Genomic DNA, 22,498 nt, shown 5'->3' on the forward strand with positions numbered 1-22,498 from the left:
TAGAAGATACACTTTTAGTAACTCACATGAGTTTTATAATGTTTTAGCCTCATCAACATTAATTATATAACTTCAACGATTTTTGCATTATATATCATATTTTCACTTAACAATATTATTAGTGAAAGGAGAGTATCAGTTAGAACTTAACATGGAGTTAGTGTAGTATTAAATGTATGGATAAACTGCTATTTTCTGTTTGTATATCTCGGGATCTTAGCTAAAAGAACTGGAGCAAGTGAAAAACCAAGAACCCTCTGATGGAAAATGAACATTGGAACCATACCATGCACATTTGAACTTATTTCCAGAGTAAAGAGGTGGAATAAAGAGGAACAAACCAGTAATCTTGCTACCCGTGTAAAAGGACCAGCTTTAACAACAATAAATAACCTTTCAGCTGAAAGTTGTAAAAAAGAAGTATCAAGTGAAAAGTGTTGTAATAAGGTGGAGGAGAAAATAAGACTTTAACTGTGTTGTAATAAGGTGGAGGAGAAAATAAGGCTTTAACTGAACTTGCACATGCCCAGTTATCTTACCTGGAAATTCCTTTTGAAATGATCGATTTGTTAACATGCGTCTAATGCATATACTCTATAACAGATAACAGGTTCAGGCTGAGGCAAAATACATGTGTGTTCAAATTAAAATTTATTAAAGTTGGAGATAAACAGCTGAAGACATCATCTCAAAGTTATGGAACATTTGTATTTAGTAGTGTTGAAACATTAGCATAACATAAACTCAACAGTTTAGAAGAAGTAAAACGACTAGTTAGACAACTAGTGACACAAAGTGTAACTTGAAAGGATATATTTTCAAACATAAATTAGTGAAGAATAAGAACTCCTCTCAAAAGCTAAATTAAAAGGAACTATCAAATATAGTAAACCTTACTATTACAGTCAAGACTCTATCGAGATTAACAACTGTTGTCAAACCAAGGAGATAGAACCCAACACGAAGCCGAAGGTCTTCCATTGTAATTATCTTTGGAAATACATTGGCGAGAAAATAAACAACTGGATAACTCTAGAAAAGAACTTGTCAGTCGTTGGAAGGATGTACTCGACCACCTAACCAAGAAGACCCACACTAACAAGAAAGCTGCCACAGACATCAAAGGACAAGATGCCATCTCTGCATCCCGTGGGTCTCGGAAGAGAAAGCCACCAAAAATATTTTGTGAATGAACAATTTAGTGTTTTATTATTTCTTGTATCATTATTAATGTTCAGGAAACTTCAAAATTCAAAAAAAAGAGCAGTGTTTTAATCTATGGATTTAATATTGTTAACTAGAGGGTGTAAAGTGTATAGAAAGTTCTAAAAATTTATCCCAAGTTTTTGTGTGCAGTATATTCGACCTATAGTATAAATTCTAGATTGTGTTAAAGATTGACAGTTGAGTCAGTCAATGACTTAGCTATCGCGATTACTTTGTACGAGTGAGATGATTTGTTTTACTTTAATTATGTAATGAAGTCTGCATCAAACTTATGGCAATGAAAAAGTACTGAAATTTGTAGAAACATAGAATAAGGAAATTTATTATAATTATGTGAACTGAACTATACTACTCTAACGCTCTAACTTACTGTGGTAACAAGTACTAATATGTTCAAATACGAAAGATTTAGCCTAGCTTAGTTGAAATAACTAATGATTGTTTTGTGAACAACGTTAATTTATTGTCTCTTGTAATCTGTGGTTGTTTTTTTTCCTAGTTGAAGAACATATGTTCCATGTGCATTTATATTTATACCTCGATGCACAGGTCAGTTATCCTTCAAATAATGAAGCAGTTATTATGCTTAGTTCACCAGATTCAATTCCTGATATTATCAATGACGTATATCCTGTGGAGTGTGGAAAACTACATACTTTTTCGGTGTCCAAGGTGAGAAATAATTGCAGTATAATTACATACACAAAAAACCGTTAGTATTAAAAGCACAGACAGTGAATTTTTGCTTGGAATTAAGCACAAATTTACAGAGTGAGCTATCTGTCTTCTGCTTACTATGGATATCGAATCCCGGTTTATAGCGATGTGTGCCCGCAGACATACCGCTGTGTCACTGAGGGGCACATAGAGAGTTTTGTAGCTGTGATTGTTAGTGCAAGTATATTAGATATTTGAACATCAAATTTTGTTCATTGTACTATATCTTTAACAACGTAGACCATTATTGGCAGTCTCTAGTAAGCTGCGTGAAAATACATATACTTTAAGCGATACTGTTGCCTGCAGCACTGTGTTCAAAAGCAAGTTGTTGCATCATTGTACCTAAATTACACTAAAATAAGTAGACTATATTAATGATGTTACTGCCAAGTTACATCAAAGTAAATATATATTAATGACGTTGTTTCTGCTTAATTATATCAATGTAATTACAGTTTATTTGTATTTTGTAAGCAGCATTATTAATGATTTGTTTGTTTAGTAAAGAGAGAAGTTGTGAGTTATAATGATGACATTAAGACTGAAAGCTAGGCCTACAACTCCCAGATAGTTCTAAATTACTTTTTCGCCAAATTTTCTGGTAAAGTCAAAGGTAGATTATAAATGCAGATTTCAACGGTTCAAGAATATAAAAAGATAGCTTATAAGATAGTACAGTTGTTTAGAACCAGTTCTGAAGAGTGAATCAGTCAGTGTATCTACATTTTATTAATTAAAAGTTTAACCATAAATTAATGTTCATTCTTTACATTAATAATTAGCGTCATTTAAACGTGGCCTACAAGTTTCTTGATGTTCAAACTTATGAAACTCTTAAGGAAGAAATGAACTAAATTGTTATAATTTATGTGGACTGTATTTGGAATTAATTTCACTAGATAATTTAAAAGAACCGTATTATATAATAAAAAAACAGCAACAACGCTATGATAGTACTGTTGCAGCTATTCAAACCCACATATACTACTATACATAAATATTTAACACTTGTTGTTTATATACTGTATTAAAATACAGAACTCATTTATTACACTTTTACCAGTTCCAAATAAGTAAGACTTATGTTGATATTATTGGTGCTTAATTTATTTAATCTTATGATGGCTTAAGAAATGCCGGAACTTGTAGTAGATTCTAACACGTACTAACTTTAATGTTAAATTTAATTACTAAATTGTAATAGCTATGACAACCATTCATATAATATTTTCAATAAGAGTATTATTTAAAATGGTTTACACAAAATTACTTACACAAATTACACAATATTAATAGTGTTTATTAAATCTGAAGGATACTTATGGAGTTTTTTTTAGAGCTTTTAATTGTTAATATAACTTACTGTTGGTAGTATTAATGAGTGAAACACATCATATTCGTACAAGATGCTGTAATACAATGTGTGGTAGCTATCAGATAGTTTGAACTGTTTATCCCCAAAGATTCAAAACACTATAAAGTAGTGTAACAAATTTAGTTCTGGAAATCTTACTACAAAAACTGAAGGATTTTTTATTATATTAATGATTTTAGCAAAATGCTCACATTAGCATATCCAATTGAATATAAATAGGTGTGCTTGTATGATTCTTATTGCACATAAGACTATCTGCTGTTTCTACCAAGGTGAATTGAACTCCTGATTGTAGCATTGTAAATCCATAAATTTACTACTATCCTACTCTGTTTTTATCACACTATACGTATTCAAAATATGTGTGCAAAGCAGTGGTCCCCGATTATTAACCACATTGGGACACTTTAGACTGATCATAAAGCTAAAGACTTTGCTTAAACTGTTTGAGGAATAAATTATTCCCCAAATGAAGTGCTGCTTATCCATGCAATATCTGATCATAATGTTGGCCACAGATACTGAGTATTTAGAAGGACAGAGTTTTATCCTCCCTTAATGAAGGACTTGTGGGGCTTAGCCCCTGGACAAAAGTGTGATATATGTATTATAAGATTGCTTCTTAACAATCCAGTGAACGTTTAATTCTTGCTTTATGCATTAATTAATTAAAATGTGGAGGCAAATTAAGAAAGAGTCACAGAATTAGAATGTCGAGTTGAAACCTTAATTTTGGACCACCGCAAGAGGAATAACATTTGTTGTGTATAGTATGGGCTACAAATCAATGTTTTGAGTACCTGATGTGGCCCATGAGTAATTTTTTGCGGACTATTGTTGTAGTTAGTTGTGAATATATGTTAATTAAATCGTTATATATATGAAAGGTAATAATATAGCAGTGTAGTTAGTCGATATTCTGTAGATAAATGATTCATTTTTGTAAGGAAATGAGTTTGGTATTAATTTCTATATGAATATTTACAAAAGAAATAGTTATTTGAAGATTAAAGTTGAATTCAGCAAACTAACTCCATAATTTTAGGTTTATATATCATTTAACCAAAAATATTTGTTTTCCAGAGCATTTCATACCTGTTACCAACTCCTTATGTCACTAACTGTACCGACTATGATAAGATGGGAAGGACATCTTTTCGGCGTGGTTTATTAACACAACAGGTATGACATGATGTATAAGTTTTATGTAAAGATTAAGTCTCTAAGTTTTACGTTTGCCGATAAAGTTCTAAACATTTTTCAATACAATCACTTGTTTAAAAAATCATTGCATGCCCTTGAAAATACAGTAAGTTAAGTTAAATGCAGTCTTGTCACTATTCAAAGCAAATGCAAAACACGTACTGTTAGATTTTTGTTGTTCCCTTAGACATTTATCTAAAACTTATTGTATTATTTCAGTTTATATAACATGGAAATACCTCAGAACATTACTACTGATATGGCTCCATTATAGAGAGCATAACACACAAATAATAATACATGAAACTTATTCCAGTAATCTAGTAACTTTACCCACTGAATACACATAAATATGCATAAATCAAATTACTGCGTGAGAGAGAAAGAACAAGTTGCATAGTTTTGTGTCGGTAAAGAATAAAGATTGCTGAATCAAATAGATTTAAATTATAACTTTTTATAATACTATAAATACTGTGAGGCCAAATTAAACTTTACAGTTTGAGATTATGAAAATGTATGGAAATAATTCTGGTTAGGCCTAAAACTGTATGATGAATAAATAATCTATTTGTACTCAGAATATTTGGTTAACACCTTTACTGCTATTCCATGGATACCCTTCCTACACTAATCTAGCCAGGTCATTTTTTAATTCCTGGTGCATATTAGTGTGTAAAATACATTTTAATACTAAAAATAAATTACCGTTTAGAGCAAAATTTATTATACTTCGTTATTAATTGGATACTCAATGTTTTGATTTACGTGTTTAGAAGAGTTCCACTAAAACAAAATCCGCAACTGACTGTATCAAACTTCAGATGGTTTAAATAATAAATTCTAATCGATTAGAAGTACATGCAAACAAAGTTATACTGTTCACAGTACACATAAAATAAAGATCATATTATTTCACAACGATCTGATAACAATTATTTTGAAACCGTTTTAACTAAGCCATTAATCAATTAACAAGTTGTCCTAGCTAAGCAGTAATGGCGAAACGTTAGTTTATATAAAACCAATTATATTTTCGGGAGTAATAGGTTGTGTTGTATTTGTTTGTTTGTTTTTAACACTGAATACAGCTTTTCAACCTGCACTACAAATTTAAACTCCGATAACTCGTAACATTGTTTCTTAATGCTGATTAACTGCATAATAGTTGAGATAAAGTAACAACATTTGGAATAATGATGTCTAAAGTGCGAAAAAACTAATTACACCATCATAAAAATTTTAGAACAGACTTTAGAAATAAAATGTCAGTTATTTTACCAGAAAAAATAAGGTTTCCCTTGTAGAGGAGCACTGGATCTTGCTGTTGTAGTTTTCATTTGTTCATCTTTATCTTAAATTTTTAATATATAGATTTATATCATTGAATGGATCACTGCCATAATATAAACTACTGTGTGGTTTAGATATTTATTGATTTATATTGTGAGTGAATATTTTATGATTGTTTAGTTTTTCATAACAAGGTAGTTAAAAGCAAATATTTTAAATATCATAACACGTTCAGTTTTTCTTTTGTTTTTTTTAATTTCGCACAAAGCTACTCGAAGGCTATCTGTGCTAGCCGTCCCTAATTTAGCAGTGTAAGACTAGAGGGAAGGCAGCTAGTCATCACCACCCACCGCCAACTCTTGGGCTACTCTTTTACCAACGAATAATGGGATTGATCGTAACATTATAACGCCCCCACGGCTGAAAGGGCGAGCATGTTTGGCGCGACGCGGATACGAACCCGCGACCCTCAGATGACGAGTCGCATGCCTTAACACGCTTGGCCATGCCGGGCCATAAACACGTTCAGTTGTGTAACTGAGTGAAAAGTCGTCTGTTACATTGATGTAGAAATTACAAAAAGTAGCGTGAAATGTATTGATGTCGAAAATATATATCGAGTAGACGGTTAAGTAATAAACATGTAGATAGAATGAAAAGAGCGGGAAATAACAGACAGAGCAGACGAGAAAGAAAGTTACTTAAACATTTAGACAGAATGAAGGGCTATTAATATAGGCCTAACATCTTATATATATTACAGCGATATTAAAGTTGTTGAAAGAGATTAGAAGAATAGTTTATTTTGTCAAAGACAGTTATAAAGTAATTGAACCTGCCCGCGTGGACTTTGGCAAAAAGTACGCGTTTATTGTAAATAGGCCTAAATATGAAAAAGGAGCAGATGATTTTTAGAAGTTTAGGATAGAATTGTTGCATCTCGATAAACATGTGAACTATCCTTTGGTAGTTTAGAGATAGTAATAGAGAAAAATAGACTGTGTTGTCAACTGAAATTCTGAAGCAACCGAATAGGTTTAAGTGTACGTTTGGCTTGAAGAAGAGAACTAAATAGAGTATATGATTATCTATAGTATAAAACATTTACTGTACGCACGTATAACAAGTTCCGAATACACATATTGTTTTAAAAACAAGTGAAGTGAATTCTGTTCGTTTTTGTTTTCGAATTTACCGCGAGGAAGTAATAGATGCTTACTGTGGAAGAGTTCTTAGCCCAACAACAACACCCATATTATTCAACCCACTTACTAAACGCTACTATATATATAATATTAAGTTGTTTTTTGTTTGTTTTTTTTAATTTCGCACAAAGCTACTCGAGGGATATCTGTGCTAGCCGTCCCTAATTAAGCAGTGTAAGACTAGAGGGAAGGCAGCTAGTCATCACCACCCACCGCCAAGTCTTGGGCTACTCTTTTACCAACGAATAGTGGGATTGACCGTCACATTATAACGCCCTCACAGCTGGGAAGGCGAGCATGTTTGGCGCGACGGGGATGCGAACCCGCGACCCTCAGATTACGAGTCATAATATTAAGAAGAATAGCACTCGTTATTCTGGCAATCATAAAGATGAAAATCGTCATTTTCTACAAATTTATAATCTATGTTTCGTGTTTTAAAAGTTAGTGTGTAAAAATGAGTTTTTATTTTCATTTGTTTTCGTTTTATAAAGATCAACATACATAAGCTTATTTAAATGATTGACTTAAATAATAAGTAACGATCCCAGCAATAGTAAGTAAAAACCCAACACTATTTTTAATATTTTTGTTTCTTAAGCACATTTTAAAAACTTTTTCTACTCTTCTCTCCTCCTTAATTTTATGCTTTTAATTTATACCTCAAAAAGCCGCTTGATAGATCTCCGAAAGGAGAACTATTAGCTCAACTACATGTGCAGGAGATAATAGAGGCAAAGAAAAGATCCAGAGAATTTGGAAAGAAAGCGATGTGACTTCGCATAGAATTGGCAGAAAAATTATTAGTTAAAAAGGGAAAGAATAAAAAAGAAACATGCTTGCACATTTCACTGATAGAGACGAAAAGCAAATCAAACATGGTTTACAGTATTTAAATATTTTTCATACAATTTCAGTATCTTGAAATTGCATAAGACCTTTTACATTCATGTGTGAAAATTTCATTTCAATTTAGTTAAGATTATAGTGGTTATAAACTATGTTGTAAAAACAATAAAGTATATTTACAACGACGTAAGTACCAATCCTACAAATATTTGAATTCAATGATAGAAAACAAGAGTCCCCAGCTAGTACATCGATCAGTCTGCGGATATACAACGTTAAAAATCAGGTGTTTGATTCCCTTCTGTGAACCCAGCAGATAGCCCAATGTGGCTTTATTATAAGAAAACACTCACCCACACGCCTTCAGAGATAAGAAAAAAAGCAGATAAAGATCTTTTACACAAGATTACAACCATAAATCTATTTGTCATGTAATTTAAGTTAATAAACGAGATAGAAGATAGATAAAAATATAAAGCGGAAAGTTTCATTTGTTTTGAATCTCGCACAAAGTTACACGAGACCTATCTATGCTAGCAGTTCCTAGTTTATCAGTGAAAGACCAGAGGGAAGGCAGCTAATCACCTTGACGATGAGGCAGAAATTAAAGAAGAAATGAGGCTGGAGCAATAATTTTGTGAGAACAACATGTTATCATGAATGAAATTATGTTTGCTGCATGTGGCGAGAATTATTCTAAAATATTTTTATATATTGATCAGGATGAACTGGAGAAACATATATTTACAAGTTGTTGTTTTTGAATTTCGCACAAAGCAACTCGAGGGCTATCTGTGCTAGCCGTCCCTAATTTAGCAGTGTAAGACTAGAGGGAAGGCAGCTAGTCATTACCACCCACCGCTAACTCTTGGGCTACTCTTTTACTAACGAATAGTGGGATTGACCGTCACATAATAACGCTCCCACGGCTGGGAGGGTGAGCATGTTTGGCGCTACTCGGGCGCGAACCCGCGACCCTCGGACTATGAAGTACGCGTCTTACCGCGCTTGGCCATACCGGCCCTCATATTTACACCTGCTTAATGCTTAATTTATGGGGACAAATAAATTATTAATGTTTACGGTTGCTTGGACTGTAATTGCTGCCAATTAACCACCAAGAAAAAAAACAGTTCGATGCATGTTAAAACTTTTAGTGCATGTTATAGAGAATTCTATTTCAGGTGTAACAACAAACAACAAATATGAAAAACATCAGTGAGAAAAGCTTTTATTGAATGAAGTATTGACGGCACAAAGCATTGCTTTAGATATTACATGCAGACGTTACTGGAAGATTGTTTTGTTTTTTGAATTTCGCGCAAAGCGACACGAGAGCTATCTGCGCTAGCCGTCCCTAATTTTGTAGTGTAAGACTAGAGGGAAGGCAGGTAGTCATCACCACCAACAACCAACTCTTTGGCTACTATTTTACTAATAAATAGTGGGATTGACTCTTACATTATAACACCCCAACGGCTGAAAGGGCGAGCATGTTTGGTGCGAACGGGGTCACTGGAAAAAATGAACTGTTTGCTAACAAAATTATTGTATTTGACGGAGATTTCGGGCTAGTTCTTTCAATTGTTAGCCACGATCTAGTAGACACTATGGAATATTGCAATCTGATATCAACATTATAGTTGCAAGTCAACTCCTGAAATATATTCATGAAAACCAACGACAGGCTCGAGTGGAGAATTACCAGGGACTAATGGATTTCATTACCAATATAACTGAATAAAGAGTTTCACAGGAATATTGGTTATTTTGTCTCCAACTTTCTTAGGAAGTCCAATTTTAATATGCAACAACGTTTGAAAGATACAATGGAAAATCTCCAAGCCCTTATTCTTTTATTACATTTACGCATAAACCCTAAGTAGATAAAAATTGTAAATAACCTAAAATCTTTGGAAAGAAAAGAAAAGAGACCAAACATCATACTTTTAATGTTTTACCTCAAACGTCAACAACTTTTAAGACGTTTGCTGAAAAGAGAGATATTAGGAAAAATTTCAGTATGTGTATATGAGAGAGGTTTACCTCATGTAAATATACTCATATTACATTGTGATGAATATAAGCATTGCGACGGGCAAGACATTGGTGAATGCAGAAATCCTCAAAGTAACAACTAATGCACGTCTACTGAGCAAAGTAAAAGCATATATGATACATGATCCATATGGTGAAATATATTTATCCTCAGTAGTATATGGACACTGAAAAATGTACCAAACAAGTCCAAAGAGTTGTATAGAAAATACAATTCCAATCGTTAAAAGTTATTCTTAAAACAAAAGAAAAATAACGGAAAAATAGTCCTAATTAAAATCAGAGAAAAATTAAAAATTTTGTTGTTGTTGCTTTGAATTAAGCACAAAGCTACACAATGGGCTATCTGTGCTCTGCCCACCAAGGGTATCGAAACCCGGTTTTTAGCGTTGTAAGTTTGCAGACATACCGCTGAGCCACTGGAGGGGGCAATTAAGAATGCATAATTACTGTATCATGCCATAAAACCCATTTTTATGCTTGCAACACAATGCCAACATGAGTGTTAAAGTTTAGGCGTTAAAGTATCCTTTTAACTATATTTAGCCCCTCCCCTTCAGAAAATCAATGGCATGTCTACTGACTTACATCGTTATAAACCGGGATTCGATACCCATGATGGGCAGAGCACAGATAGCCCAGTGTGTAGCTTTATGCTTAATTTCAAACAAACAGATTACGATTGTTCGTACATTCAAATTAAACAACAAATCTAAACAAAATGAAATGCATACATTTTTAGATTTGAGGCTTGTTCGTGTATTTAGAGACGGTTGACATCATTTTATATTTGAAATGCTTGGCAAGTCATATACCTCAATAAGTGTGCATTTACCAATAGTGCAACAATTTTTTTTTACATTGCTAAATAAGAAGAGCAAATATTGGTGAAGGAGTCTAACAAAATATAGCATTAACTATATGGCTGAAGGTAAATTTAAGTAAATTAAGGTTCAATCCACAAGGAATGCCTCTTGTAGGAATATACCAAATCACTGAATGTAGGAAAACCAAACAAGGTTTGGAAGGAGAGAAGGCTACGTGCATGAGTCATATTACTTGAAAATTATTTTTATTAGTTTTGAAAGGAACTGTTTAGTTAGAAACTTTTAATATCATTAAGAGAAAAATTTGTTCTACTTTTAGAGAAATAGCTAGTGCATTAAATCCTCTTGCTGGTAATTCAGAATGTGAAAGATGCCATTAGAAATATGCAACTTTTAAGATACCAAACCAACTGAGATATGTTTTTGCTTACACCTACATATGGGTTTTTTGTCATCCAGAAAAAAAAACAAACTAAACAATAGCAACAAACATTGGGACCAATTTTAAAATGGTCGTATTGGTAACCTCATTCTTAATCACTGCTTGGTCACTGCAGAAGATATATTGTTAATTGATGTTGAAATAATGATTCAACGTGATAAAAATGTAGTCACTACGAATTACACTATTGCACAGAGAAAATATATTGAATGAAGAAAAAATTAAAGTAGATCTGGCCAAAACATTGTTTTTAGAAGAATAATATTACATTAGCATTAATGAAGACAACAGGCTATAATGAACGAAATTATATACTCTTCAAAAAAAGAAACGCAAAAGGCAAAATATGAGACAAATTGTTAACAAGTTTATTCCGGGTAGTTCTGTATGACATGTGTGAAACTTTGCACATTCACTGCTGAACATCCAAAGTCTGCAAAGGCGAAGTCCACGCTCACTAGATAAAGTTTAACGTCACTCAACGTCAATAACAAGTATGCCCCCCGTGAGCATCAATAACTGCTTGGCATCTCCTGCCCATGGAAGCGATGAGATGACGAATCACATCCTGTGGAATGGCTGTCCACTCAGCCTGCAAAGCTGCTGCAAGCTGAAGTAGAGTCTGCGGTTGAGGTTGTCGCCATCACAGACGTCGGTCCAACTCGTCCCAAAGATGTTCGATGAGGTTTAAATCTGGTGATCTGGAGGGCCAAGGAAGAATGTTGATGTTGTGGTGTCTCAAGAAGACAGTGGTTAGTCGGGCTGTGTGAGGACGGGCGTTGTCATGTTGAAAAACGTTTTCACCATGATGGGTTGCACATGGGGCCTAAGAATCTCGTCGACGGTTGCGTACGGGCTGATCGGAAATCCTACGCAGCCCTGGTATGGTTGAGGCAGTAGACGTCGCAGTGGTGGTCCTATCCCGAAGATGACGTAACCGGATGTTGCTATCTTGTGCGGGCGTGATCACACGAGGTCTGCCAGATCGTGGACGGTTACGAGTTGATCCATGTTGTTGGTGACGATTCCATAGCCTTGTGATGGTGCTTGGGTGGACATTCACAGCTCTAGCAACATCTGATCGAGATTCGCCTGCTTCCAAGCGACCAATGGCGTTGTTGTGTTGTGCTTCAGTCAGTCTTGGCGTAACTGTATTGCGTATCGGTGGCTTAACACTGAGCTATGGAAACCGAGAACCCGACACTTTTATAGGGATTTTGCACATGTTGCACTTGCAGAACATGCAGATCTCTCAAACATATTTATTGGACACGCATGCGTTTTGGCGAAAAATACGATGTTTTCCTCTGTTTTTAAAGGGCACAACTTTTATTGTCATTTTGGTCTGACAATCATTGCCTTAACACGTGTAACATCACATACTCTGAGCTTGTAACGTTATTACATATATTTCTCTTTAAAATAACAAAAATATCCCTTTTGCGTTTCTTGTTTTGAAGAGTATATTTGCTATAAAGGATATTTTCTGTTTGGAGTTTAAGTACAGAGTTGCACATTGAGTTATCAGTGCTCTGTCCTCCATGGGTATCAAAACGGGTTTTTGTAAGTCCGCAGACATATCACTGTGTCATTGGAGAGCCGTATAATTGAAGAGAATGATGTTTAGGCTTTTTTTATTCTGTACATGGTTTGTTTGTAGTTAAGCTAGACAAAAGACTATCTGTGTTCTATTAACCACGGATTTCGCATTTTCTAGTGTTGTAAGTCCACAGACAATTAGCCCTGTCACATTTTTTGGAACAGGATTGGGCTTTTATAGAGAGACTAGGGTGAAATGGGAAAATATATGTTTACAAGTGTTTGATGTACAAATCAAGAGCACAACAAACAATAATTTTACCAGTTATCTGGACTACAACTACTAGAAATGTACTACCAGGAAGGTAAGAATTTGTTTGTGTGTTGTTGTTTTTTTAATTTCGCGCAAAGCTACTTGAGGGCTATCTGCGTTAGCCGTCACTAATTTAGTAGTGTAAGACTAGAGGGAAGGCAGCTAGTCATCACCACCAACCACCAACTCTTGGGCTACTCTTTTACCAACGAATAGTGGGATTGACCGTCACATTATAATGCCCCCAGGGATGAAAGGGCGAGCATGTTTGGTGTGACAGGAATTCGAACCCACGACCCTCGGATTACGAGTCGAGTGCCTTAACCACCTGGCGATGTCGGGCGGGGTGTAAAAAAGTTCACTCTACGTTTACATTTCCAGTGTCTCTAAAAAAGAAAACTATTTCAAAAATGACAAAAATAGTAAACATGGAGAATTATTAAGAAAACTGCTACAGTTTTATGGGAAGAAGTGCCGACAGCAGAAGCATTACCTTAGAAAGTTGGAATTCTTGGATATATCACTTTATAGATATTTTTTATATGAGATGTTACAAGAAGAAATGAACTATTCAAGACAAAATTACCGTATTTGACAGAGATTTCGGGCAAGTAGCTGTAATTGCTAAACGCGGATTTCGCTTTAGAGTAATCAAAACACTAATAAAATCTTGGAAGCCTTGACGAGTACTGGTTCCTTGAATGGTTACTAAATCTAGGAAAGGGGCGGTTACCAGAAGATTGTTTTAAAGTACTTAAGTTGCTTATAAATATCAGACTGAATAAATAGTTATTCATTTGTCAGTTAATAAGGTTGATAGTAAGTCATTCAGAATATTTGTTTGTTTGTTTTTTTAATTTTGTGCAAAGTCACACGAGAGCCCTTTGTGCTAGCCGTTCCTTATTTAGCAGTGTAAGACTAGGGGAGGCAGCTAGTCATCATCACCTACCACGAACTCTTGGACATCTCTGTTATTAATGAATATTGGTATTGGCCATAACAGTATAACGCCCCCTCGGCTGAAAATGCGAGCATGTTTGGTGTATCGTCATTTTGAACCCGCGACCCTCAGATTGGGCGTCAAATGTCTTAAACATCTGGCTATACCGGGTCGCACAAGTAAGTTAATCAGTGTATTTGTTGTTGGTCAGTCAGTGAGCAATCATTAAAAGTATTATGCATATTTAGATTAATATGGACTGAAGGAGGGTTATTCGAGGAAATTAATTTGTGAGTCTGGTATTCCGTTAATCAAAGACTTTTTCTTAAATTTTGTTTGTGAAGTTAGTTTGAGGTAAACACTATTTGAAGAAAAAATTGATTCATTATCGTTACGTGGGCTGATACAATCACTAATTTAGCTAAGAAATTTTAAAAATCTACCTCATGACAGAACAAGTTACAACAATATTAATTCATTATTTGCATAATTTTTGAACTAAGGTCTTGTGTGGTTTGATGCCGATCAGGGCACTCGACTCATCATCTGGTTTTGTGGAGGAAACCGAACGTATTCCCATTTCAGCCTATGTGTGGTGTTGGTGAATTGTAAAGTGTGGTTAATCACATGTTATTTAGTAATTAGCAGCCCAAGAGTTGGCAGCTGTTAGTGTTGACTAGTTGCTTTCCCTCTAGTCTAATGCTTCCAAACTAGTGGTACTTAGTGCAAATAGCTTATGATAATCTTGCACAAAATTCTGTATAAAGACTTTTGTGGAGCTTTTAATATTTTGAAACTACCATAACTAGACAAGTGCTAGTTATACAATATGCAGTGAAGACAGATGAGGTAACAAACTCTTATTATTTCACATGGTAGTTACTAAGACATGTAACTCATGCAGTACAGGATTTTACAGTAAGTCCACAGATACTGTTAATTACCACAGATATAAATCAAACCATTCAATCACACAGGTCATACTAAAAAAAAGAAGAAATAAAATGCATTACTTGACAATAGATCTTTGAACACTTGATAAAGAAAAAGACAAAAAGATAAATATCAAGAATAAGCATTAGGAAAATTATAAATCCAACTATATTTTTCTATGGTACAGGTCTCTCTGAAAACATACAATGGATACATGAACAGCCTAAAGCCAGAACAATATTCGGAAGATAACGTCCCAGTTTCACAATAGACTAAATAAGAATAAATCATTCAGAAGCTACAACACAATAATAAATAGTAAGTTATAATGCTAAATCATATAAACATCTAAAGGAGAGTTGAGAGACAATTTACAACATTTCTTATGAATAAAGATTCCAATACATTGATGAAACAAAAATGCAAACATATTTTAGAATTCAGGAGCGTAAAAAGACATATTGGTATTATAAATAGTTATATCTACAGTAGCTTATCATGCCAAAGGAGACCATACAGTAAATTCAAACAGTACTAACATATAGGGTTATGAACATACATGAGGAAAAGGAAAATAAGATTGGCTTTCTTTATCCAATCACCTAAATAATAACACAATCAACTAACATGAAAAAGAATTCAGCAATTCACAGAAAACCCATGTAAAAGACTAAAATAATTTTTTCACTTTTTCAAAGTCATTCTTAGCCTGATAATGACCTCAGAGTTTGAAACATTGTTACTTGTTTTGTGTTTTTAATAAAAGTTTTTAATGCTCATTTCAGTTGCTTTACTGCATATTTACTTCAAATGGGTTCCTAAACACTATGAATTAAGATACTTAGTTGATTCAAGCCCTAACTGGGGACACTGGACTGAGAAGTAGCCTTTCTACCACAACAGATTAATAGCAAAATATAGAATGGAAACTAATTAATAACTGGTGTGAAGTGATGTAAAAATAAAGTTAGGTGATTGTATAGGCTACTAACTATGACAATGGTTTATATTTGATTACCTTCAATAAGTACTTAATCAATGCTAAAAATATGAATAATATTAGTATTGTTATAGACATTCAAATATTAAAGTATTGTTATTTTACATTCAGTAATTTAAAATGACAGTATTTTATTTGGTCCCTAGTTCAAAATTAGAGATTTACATTGCAGAGGGAGCAATTGGTTGTAGCTCAATAAATTAATTTGCCATAGAAAAAAGATCAAAGTTGCTAAAATTGTCAATTTTTCTAATCCTCATTATTTTATAACTTTATTTTCTACAATCAGCTGTGTCTTTATTTATGTGATTTTCTTTGTTTCATAACATTTTTTCCTATTCTAGACCTGTTTTACGGAGTGTATTACCAACTTAACTTTGGAGATGTGTGGTTGTATATATGATTATTATCCTTATTTGTATGAATTACCTGCACCAGTTCGTCTCTGTCAACAGTCTATGGAAGAGGGAGGTAGTTTATTGTTTTGATAATTTTACATTTTCTATGCAAAATTATTTTGGATTGTTTTATCTACATTTATTATATATTCATAATATATAAAGAACATGGAATAATGCAGTTATATCAGTAATTATATTAAACAGTGATTCGAATAAATGTGTGATTTCAAATATCCTTTGACAGAAGGTAAAATGAACTTTACAAGAAAAATAACTTTGAACATGTGGTTCAAGAGAAATGGATGTTGTTTAAGTTATTCAAAAATTATATACCTTTTTAAAGGGTGACGTTTTTGTCAATTTTGTTTTAAGTCATATTCTAATTATATATTTGATGTAAATCATTTAAAAAGTAAAAGTTAATCTTGAATTTCCAGTGATCATCATATGGAACAGGATCAGTTATACATGTTTTTCTTTATTGCTTGTGCCTTACAGTCTATAACATTTTCTTTATGTTGAAACCTTATACACATATATCAAGTGATTAATGCTATACTTGTAAGAAGTTGGAATGTTAACATCTATAAAAGTTGGAAATAATATTTTTTATTCTTTTCAGTTAACAAATGTCGTACTAAAAGGCAGACTATTAATTACTATTTATTGTAAGATTAAATTTTTTTAACAATTACTTAACTACTCTAAATTGAAAGTTATGAAAGAAAATGCAAAATAAAAATAAAAATAAATTATGTATAATAAAGGCATATACAGAATGCATCTTGGTCAGTAAATACTTACAGCGTAGCAGCATCAGATGTTGTATATATATAAGATAAAAAATATATATTAAATAATGTGTGTTCATAATGATCGTGCAACCGTTATACTGATTTTAATATCAAAATTAAAGTTTGTAACAAACATTATCTATTTAGCATGAATGATCTTTTAAAATGACTTTGTAGATAATAAGGAGAAAAAGTGTTACTGGCTAAAGACAAGCAAACGAAACTAACAAGTAAACTACAACATGGGAAGTGTAAAATGTACCATAATAAGAGAAGCATTTCAGAAATTAGGATCTACAAGTTAGTCAGGATACACTAGCATGTCTCAGATGTAACTATATATATGTATAGATATCAGTTGCTTGTCAAAGCCTTATTAATATTGTTATTTAATAACATACATAATTTAGTACTGTATAAAATGTGTTTTAGTTGCATTTTACATCTGGTTAACTTTTTTTATTACAGTATAAAATTATGTGTTTTATTTTTGCATGGAAGTAAGTAGATATGCATATGTTATCTCTACTTTGAAAGTTTATATTAGCAGATTGGATTCCTGTTTTACAATGAAAATTATAAAGCTCCAAGCTTTCTGTAGAAGAAACATATTATGAATATTGATTTTGGTGCTTCTTCCTATGGTTCTTGTGTTTTACACATACAAGCTACCTCTTTGCCATACTGTTGATACTTTAAAATTTTGATCCTAATATCTTTACATAATTTAAAATGAAATTAACCTATATTAACTTAAAAACATTTTAAAGTTGTATTGGTAAATGTAGCCTAAAACTTTGTTAGGTGTATTTTAAAATTAATATGCATGATGAGATGCACCTAGATGTTGAACTTTCTGAGATTTCTCAATTTGAGGTTTCTACCCCCATTTGGAAGAGTAATTCTACCTCAGCCTGTGTTGGATGTTCCTCAGACTGTTTAACAATGAATTGAACAGATAAACAGTCTGAAGATTGCTTTTTATTTTAAGACCTTTGGTATCCATGTTTGATGTTGTTCTTGTAGGTTTCCACCACTAACTTGTTGGTTAACTTATTCATTTCAATGAGATAAAATCATTTTTCAGCCAGATGTGCATGAGATGGATCAAATCTGACTCTGACTGAATCTCTAATTCATTTTGTTATTATTCTCAATTCTTTGGAGGGTTAATGAACAATCATCTCTTGATGAAGTGTGGAAGCCCTCATTCACTGGAATTTCTCAAATTACCAGATGACTATTCATTTTTTTTCTTTCTTTCCTGAAAAAGTTGTTGTCTTTAGAGTAGATTGTATTTATAACTCAAAGGTACTTCTGATCTCTGCACTAAGATCTTGGGGATCAGTGAAACTACTTGACTGATCTTATCAATCATGTTATCTCACTTTTGTCCATATTCATTGGTAGGTAGAAAGAAGTTTTACTATTCTCAGGCTTCTGGATGTAGCTTTATCTTATTATTTTAATTTACTTACAGTGGCTTCTCTGACAGCACAGGAAACTGGCATAGGAGGTCTCTGTTTTTTTGTTTTTTTTTTGGTCTTGTATAACAACAAGTAACCCCACAATAGCTTTGTGATCAGTCTGAAGGCTTATTATACTAACAACCAAGTTTCAGTACCTATGGTTAGCATAACACAGATAGCCAATTGTGTATATTTGTGTTTAACTCCAAACAAGCAAAAACAACAGGTAACGAGGCTAGTGTTAATAAAATCTGTTGTTTTTTTACAAAACAAGAATATTATCTTGCCTAGGGGCTTTATAATTGTTTAATATTCACAACTGATTCTCAACAAGCTCCAAATTTTTATATCCTTTCATGATTTGATCACTTTCTTTACTGCTGGATTTTGTCTATGTAAGCCAAGGATTAACATGTATTTGTTTTATGGCTTATTAGGTGCTGTTATCTTGCACTCCCTTGTTTACATGATTTCTTGTACTTTACATTTCAGTTGATTTTTAGATGAACAGAAATTAAAATTAGATATAAATCAAGACTGGATATTTAGTTTATGTACAGATTCTTTGGTTGATGTTTGTAATCCATTCCTTGTTCTGGATGCATTAATCTACATGATTTAGATATTGCACTGTTCAGTACTGCTTTTGTATCCTGTTGGTTTTTCCCTGGCTGTGAAAATTATTCAATGTCCAGTTGAACATTTGTGTGCTGCTGAAAAGTTGCTGCCAGCTTGCATTATACAAATGATGTTAACTTGTGTAAAACAAATCAACTGACCTGTAGAATATAAACACAATAATTAACACACTGACTAGTTCACTATCCTTCTTGAAAGCTCTCTATCATGAAATAATTCTACCCACTATCTCTTTGATTATCATTCAATAGTGTGTAACTTTGGGATATATCATTTTTATAATCTGCATTCAAGTATACTAGAAAAATAAATTGATATTACATCCTTCAAATTTATAGGTGTTCTGCACCTTTAAGTAACAAGTTACAACATTAAATATATAGCTTATGATACTGATCTTTTTGGATTGTAAAGGATCTTGAAAAATTCTTATATAAAATATTCTAAAACATTACACTAAACTTTCTGTTGACCTAGTCTTTTTATTTTTATTTTTTTTTGTTTTTATTTCCAAGGGTCATGGATGAGATGGTATCTTGTACTTTGTTGCTACTGGATGAACATAGCATGTTGTAGAACTTGGTTCCTTTACATCCCAGTCACTAGATGCAAAATTACTGCTATTAATTTCAAATATGATTATCTTGTTTCTTAATGGTAAAATTACCACTCTCGTGTTCCCACTGAACATTCAGAACTGTAGTAATTGCTATGTAGTGCACAAGTATTTCCAGGTTGTAGACGATGAAGCTAACTTGACCTAACAAATGTGTCTTTGCATATAGTTAGTTTCCAAAATGCCTTTTTCCTAAAGGTAAATTATCCACACATTATGTGATAAAAGGAAGCTTTATACAGTAAGGATAACTTCCCTTTGACTGGAACTTTATGCCTATCTGTTGTTCACAATAATATATTCTTCAAAACAAGAAATGCAAAAGGGATATTTTTGTTATTTTAAAGAGAAATATATGTAATAATGTTACAAGCTCAGAGTATGTGACGTTAAGGCACTGCTTGTCAGACCAAAATGACAATAAAAGTTGTGCACTTTGAAAACGGAGGAAAACATCGGATTTTTCGCCAAAACGCATGCGTGTCCAATAAATTTGTTTGAGAGATCTGCATGTTCTGCAAGTGCAACATGTGCAAAATCCCCTATAAAAGTGTCGGGTTCTCGGTTTCCATAGCTCAGTGTTAAGCCACCGACACGCAATACAGTTACGCCAAGACTGACTGAAGCACAACACAACAACGCCATTGGTCGCTTGGAAGCAGGTGAATCGCGATCAGATGTTGCTAGAGCTGTGAATGTCCACACAAGCACCATCACAAGGGTATGGAATTGTCACCAACAACATGGATCAACTCGTGACCGTCCACAATCTGGCAGACCTCGTGTGACCACGCCCGCACAAGATCGCAACATCCGGTTACGTCACCTTCGAGATAGGACCACCACTGTGACGTCTACTGCCTCAACCATACCAGGGCTGTGTAGGATTTCCGATCAGCCCGTACGCAACCGTCTACGAGATGCAGGAATCCGACCTCGACATCCAATCAGAGGCGTCATCCTCACCCAGCAACATCATCAAGCACGGCTGCAGTGGACTCGGGCACATCAGGTATGGCCTCATCGACGATGGAGGCAAGTTTGGTTCAGCGATGAATCACGTTTTATGCTTTGTAGGCAGGATGGAAGGACCCATGTTAACCGCCACCGAGGTGAACGTTTTGCAGCAAACTGTGTGCAGGATGTTGACAGATTTGGTGGTGGCAGCATCATGATGTGGGCTGCCATCGCCTACAATGACAGAACAGACCTTTTGCACATTTGAGGGAATCTTATGGCTCAACGATATGTCGACGAGATTCTTAGGCCCCATGTGCAACCCATCATGGTGAATGACGTTTTTTCAACATGACAACGCCCATCCTCACACAGCCCGACTCATCACTGTCTTTTTGAGACATCACAACATCAACATTCTTCCTTGGCCCTCCAGATCACCAGATTTAAACCCCATCGAACATCTTTGGGACGAGTTGGACCGATGTTTGTGATGGCGACAACCTCAACCGCAGACTCTACTTCAGCTTGCAGCAGCTTTGCAGGCTGAGTGGACAGCCATTCCACAGGATGTGATTCGTCATCTAATCGCTTCCATGGGCAGGAGATGCCAAGCAGTTATTGATGCTCATGGGGGGCATACTCGTTATTGACGTTGAGTGACGTTAAACTTCATCTAGTGAGCGTGGACTTTGCCTTTGCAGACTTTGGATGTTCAGCAGTGAATGTGCAAAGTTTCACACATGTCATACAGAACTACCCGGAATAAACTTGTTAACAATTTGTCTCATATTTTGCCTTTTGCGTTTCTTTTTTTGAAGAGTATATTTCTTCCTCCTTACCTCTGGAAGCAATTTCCCATCTTTCAGTAGCTATGTGATTCTTGTCTTCAGTGAGATTTATTTTAAAGCTTCTTTGAAAGGTTTCCTTTCAGTTAATTATTTTTTTAAATTCCAATAACTTTTTTCTAATTTTCTGCCTCTTTCCTTACTTGTTTTTGATTCTTCTATACCTGGTTAACCATTGGTCAAACATATATAGCCTTTTCTACCCTGCTTTTCAGAAAGGTATGAGTAGTTCACTTGAAAGTGACCCAATCATCCACAGGCAAAGTAAATTTCTTTAGTTCTGTCTTCCAGGTTGATATTCAGGCAGAGAGATCATTAAAATATTCTGTAGTATGACAATCATGAAAATACTGGGATAATTTTTCCATTCACCAAACAACAATGTAGTAGCATCATACTTCTGGGGTTTGTGGATGATTAGTTAATCCTCAGTTAGGCTTTATTTTCACAAGATGTGTGCATGTGCCAAGATGGGATAATATGTTTGAGGTAAAGCCTCTGCAGATTTATCTTATGATTGATTTGAAATCATTACTTCATACCTCATCACTACAGAAACCACCTTAGAAATTATAGAAATACCTTTCACAACATGTTGCTATCTCACTGTCCATCCCTTCATTAAACTTGTGTACAAGGGTATTCTCACAATCTGCTAAAGCCATTGCCAGGTAAACTTTACCATGCAAATAGTACAGATCATGCATAAACATTTCAGTTTTCTGTTGGATCCCACTTCTGATATTTGAACTTGGTCTGCTAGACTATTCAGTTTTCTTGTGGGTCAAACCTTTGTGATTCAACAGTGACTGTCTCACAATTCCAAAGTTGCACCTCTTTCAGTGCTCAG

At 34.1% G+C, this 22,498-nt stretch overlaps 1 protein-coding gene across 10 annotated transcripts in view; it reads left to right on the top strand.

Annotated features, from left to right (window-relative positions):
- The first annotated feature begins 4,409 nt into the window (after positions 1 to 4,409).
- Positions 4,410 to 22,498, top strand: part of LOC143253347 (epithelial sodium channel subunit alpha-like) — a 46,961-nt gene continuing 28,872 nt past the window's right edge. For 5 of the 10 annotated variants that reach the window (XM_076507089.1, XM_076507090.1, XM_076507091.1 and 2 more), the window contains exons 1-2: positions 4,410 to 4,504; positions 16,269 to 16,395. In XM_076507089.1, the coding sequence (XP_076363204.1) occupies positions 4,463 to 4,504; positions 16,269 to 16,395 (169 nt within the window). In that variant the 5' untranslated portion in view covers positions 4,410 to 4,462. The other 5 variants (XM_076507084.1, XM_076507086.1, XM_076507085.1 and 2 more) reach the window with 5 other exon arrangements.

This window comes from Tachypleus tridentatus, chromosome 6, assembly GCF_004210375.1.
Source record: "Tachypleus tridentatus isolate NWPU-2018 chromosome 6, ASM421037v1, whole genome shotgun sequence".
Classification (NCBI taxonomy): Eukaryota; Metazoa; Arthropoda; class Merostomata; order Xiphosura; family Limulidae; genus Tachypleus; species Tachypleus tridentatus.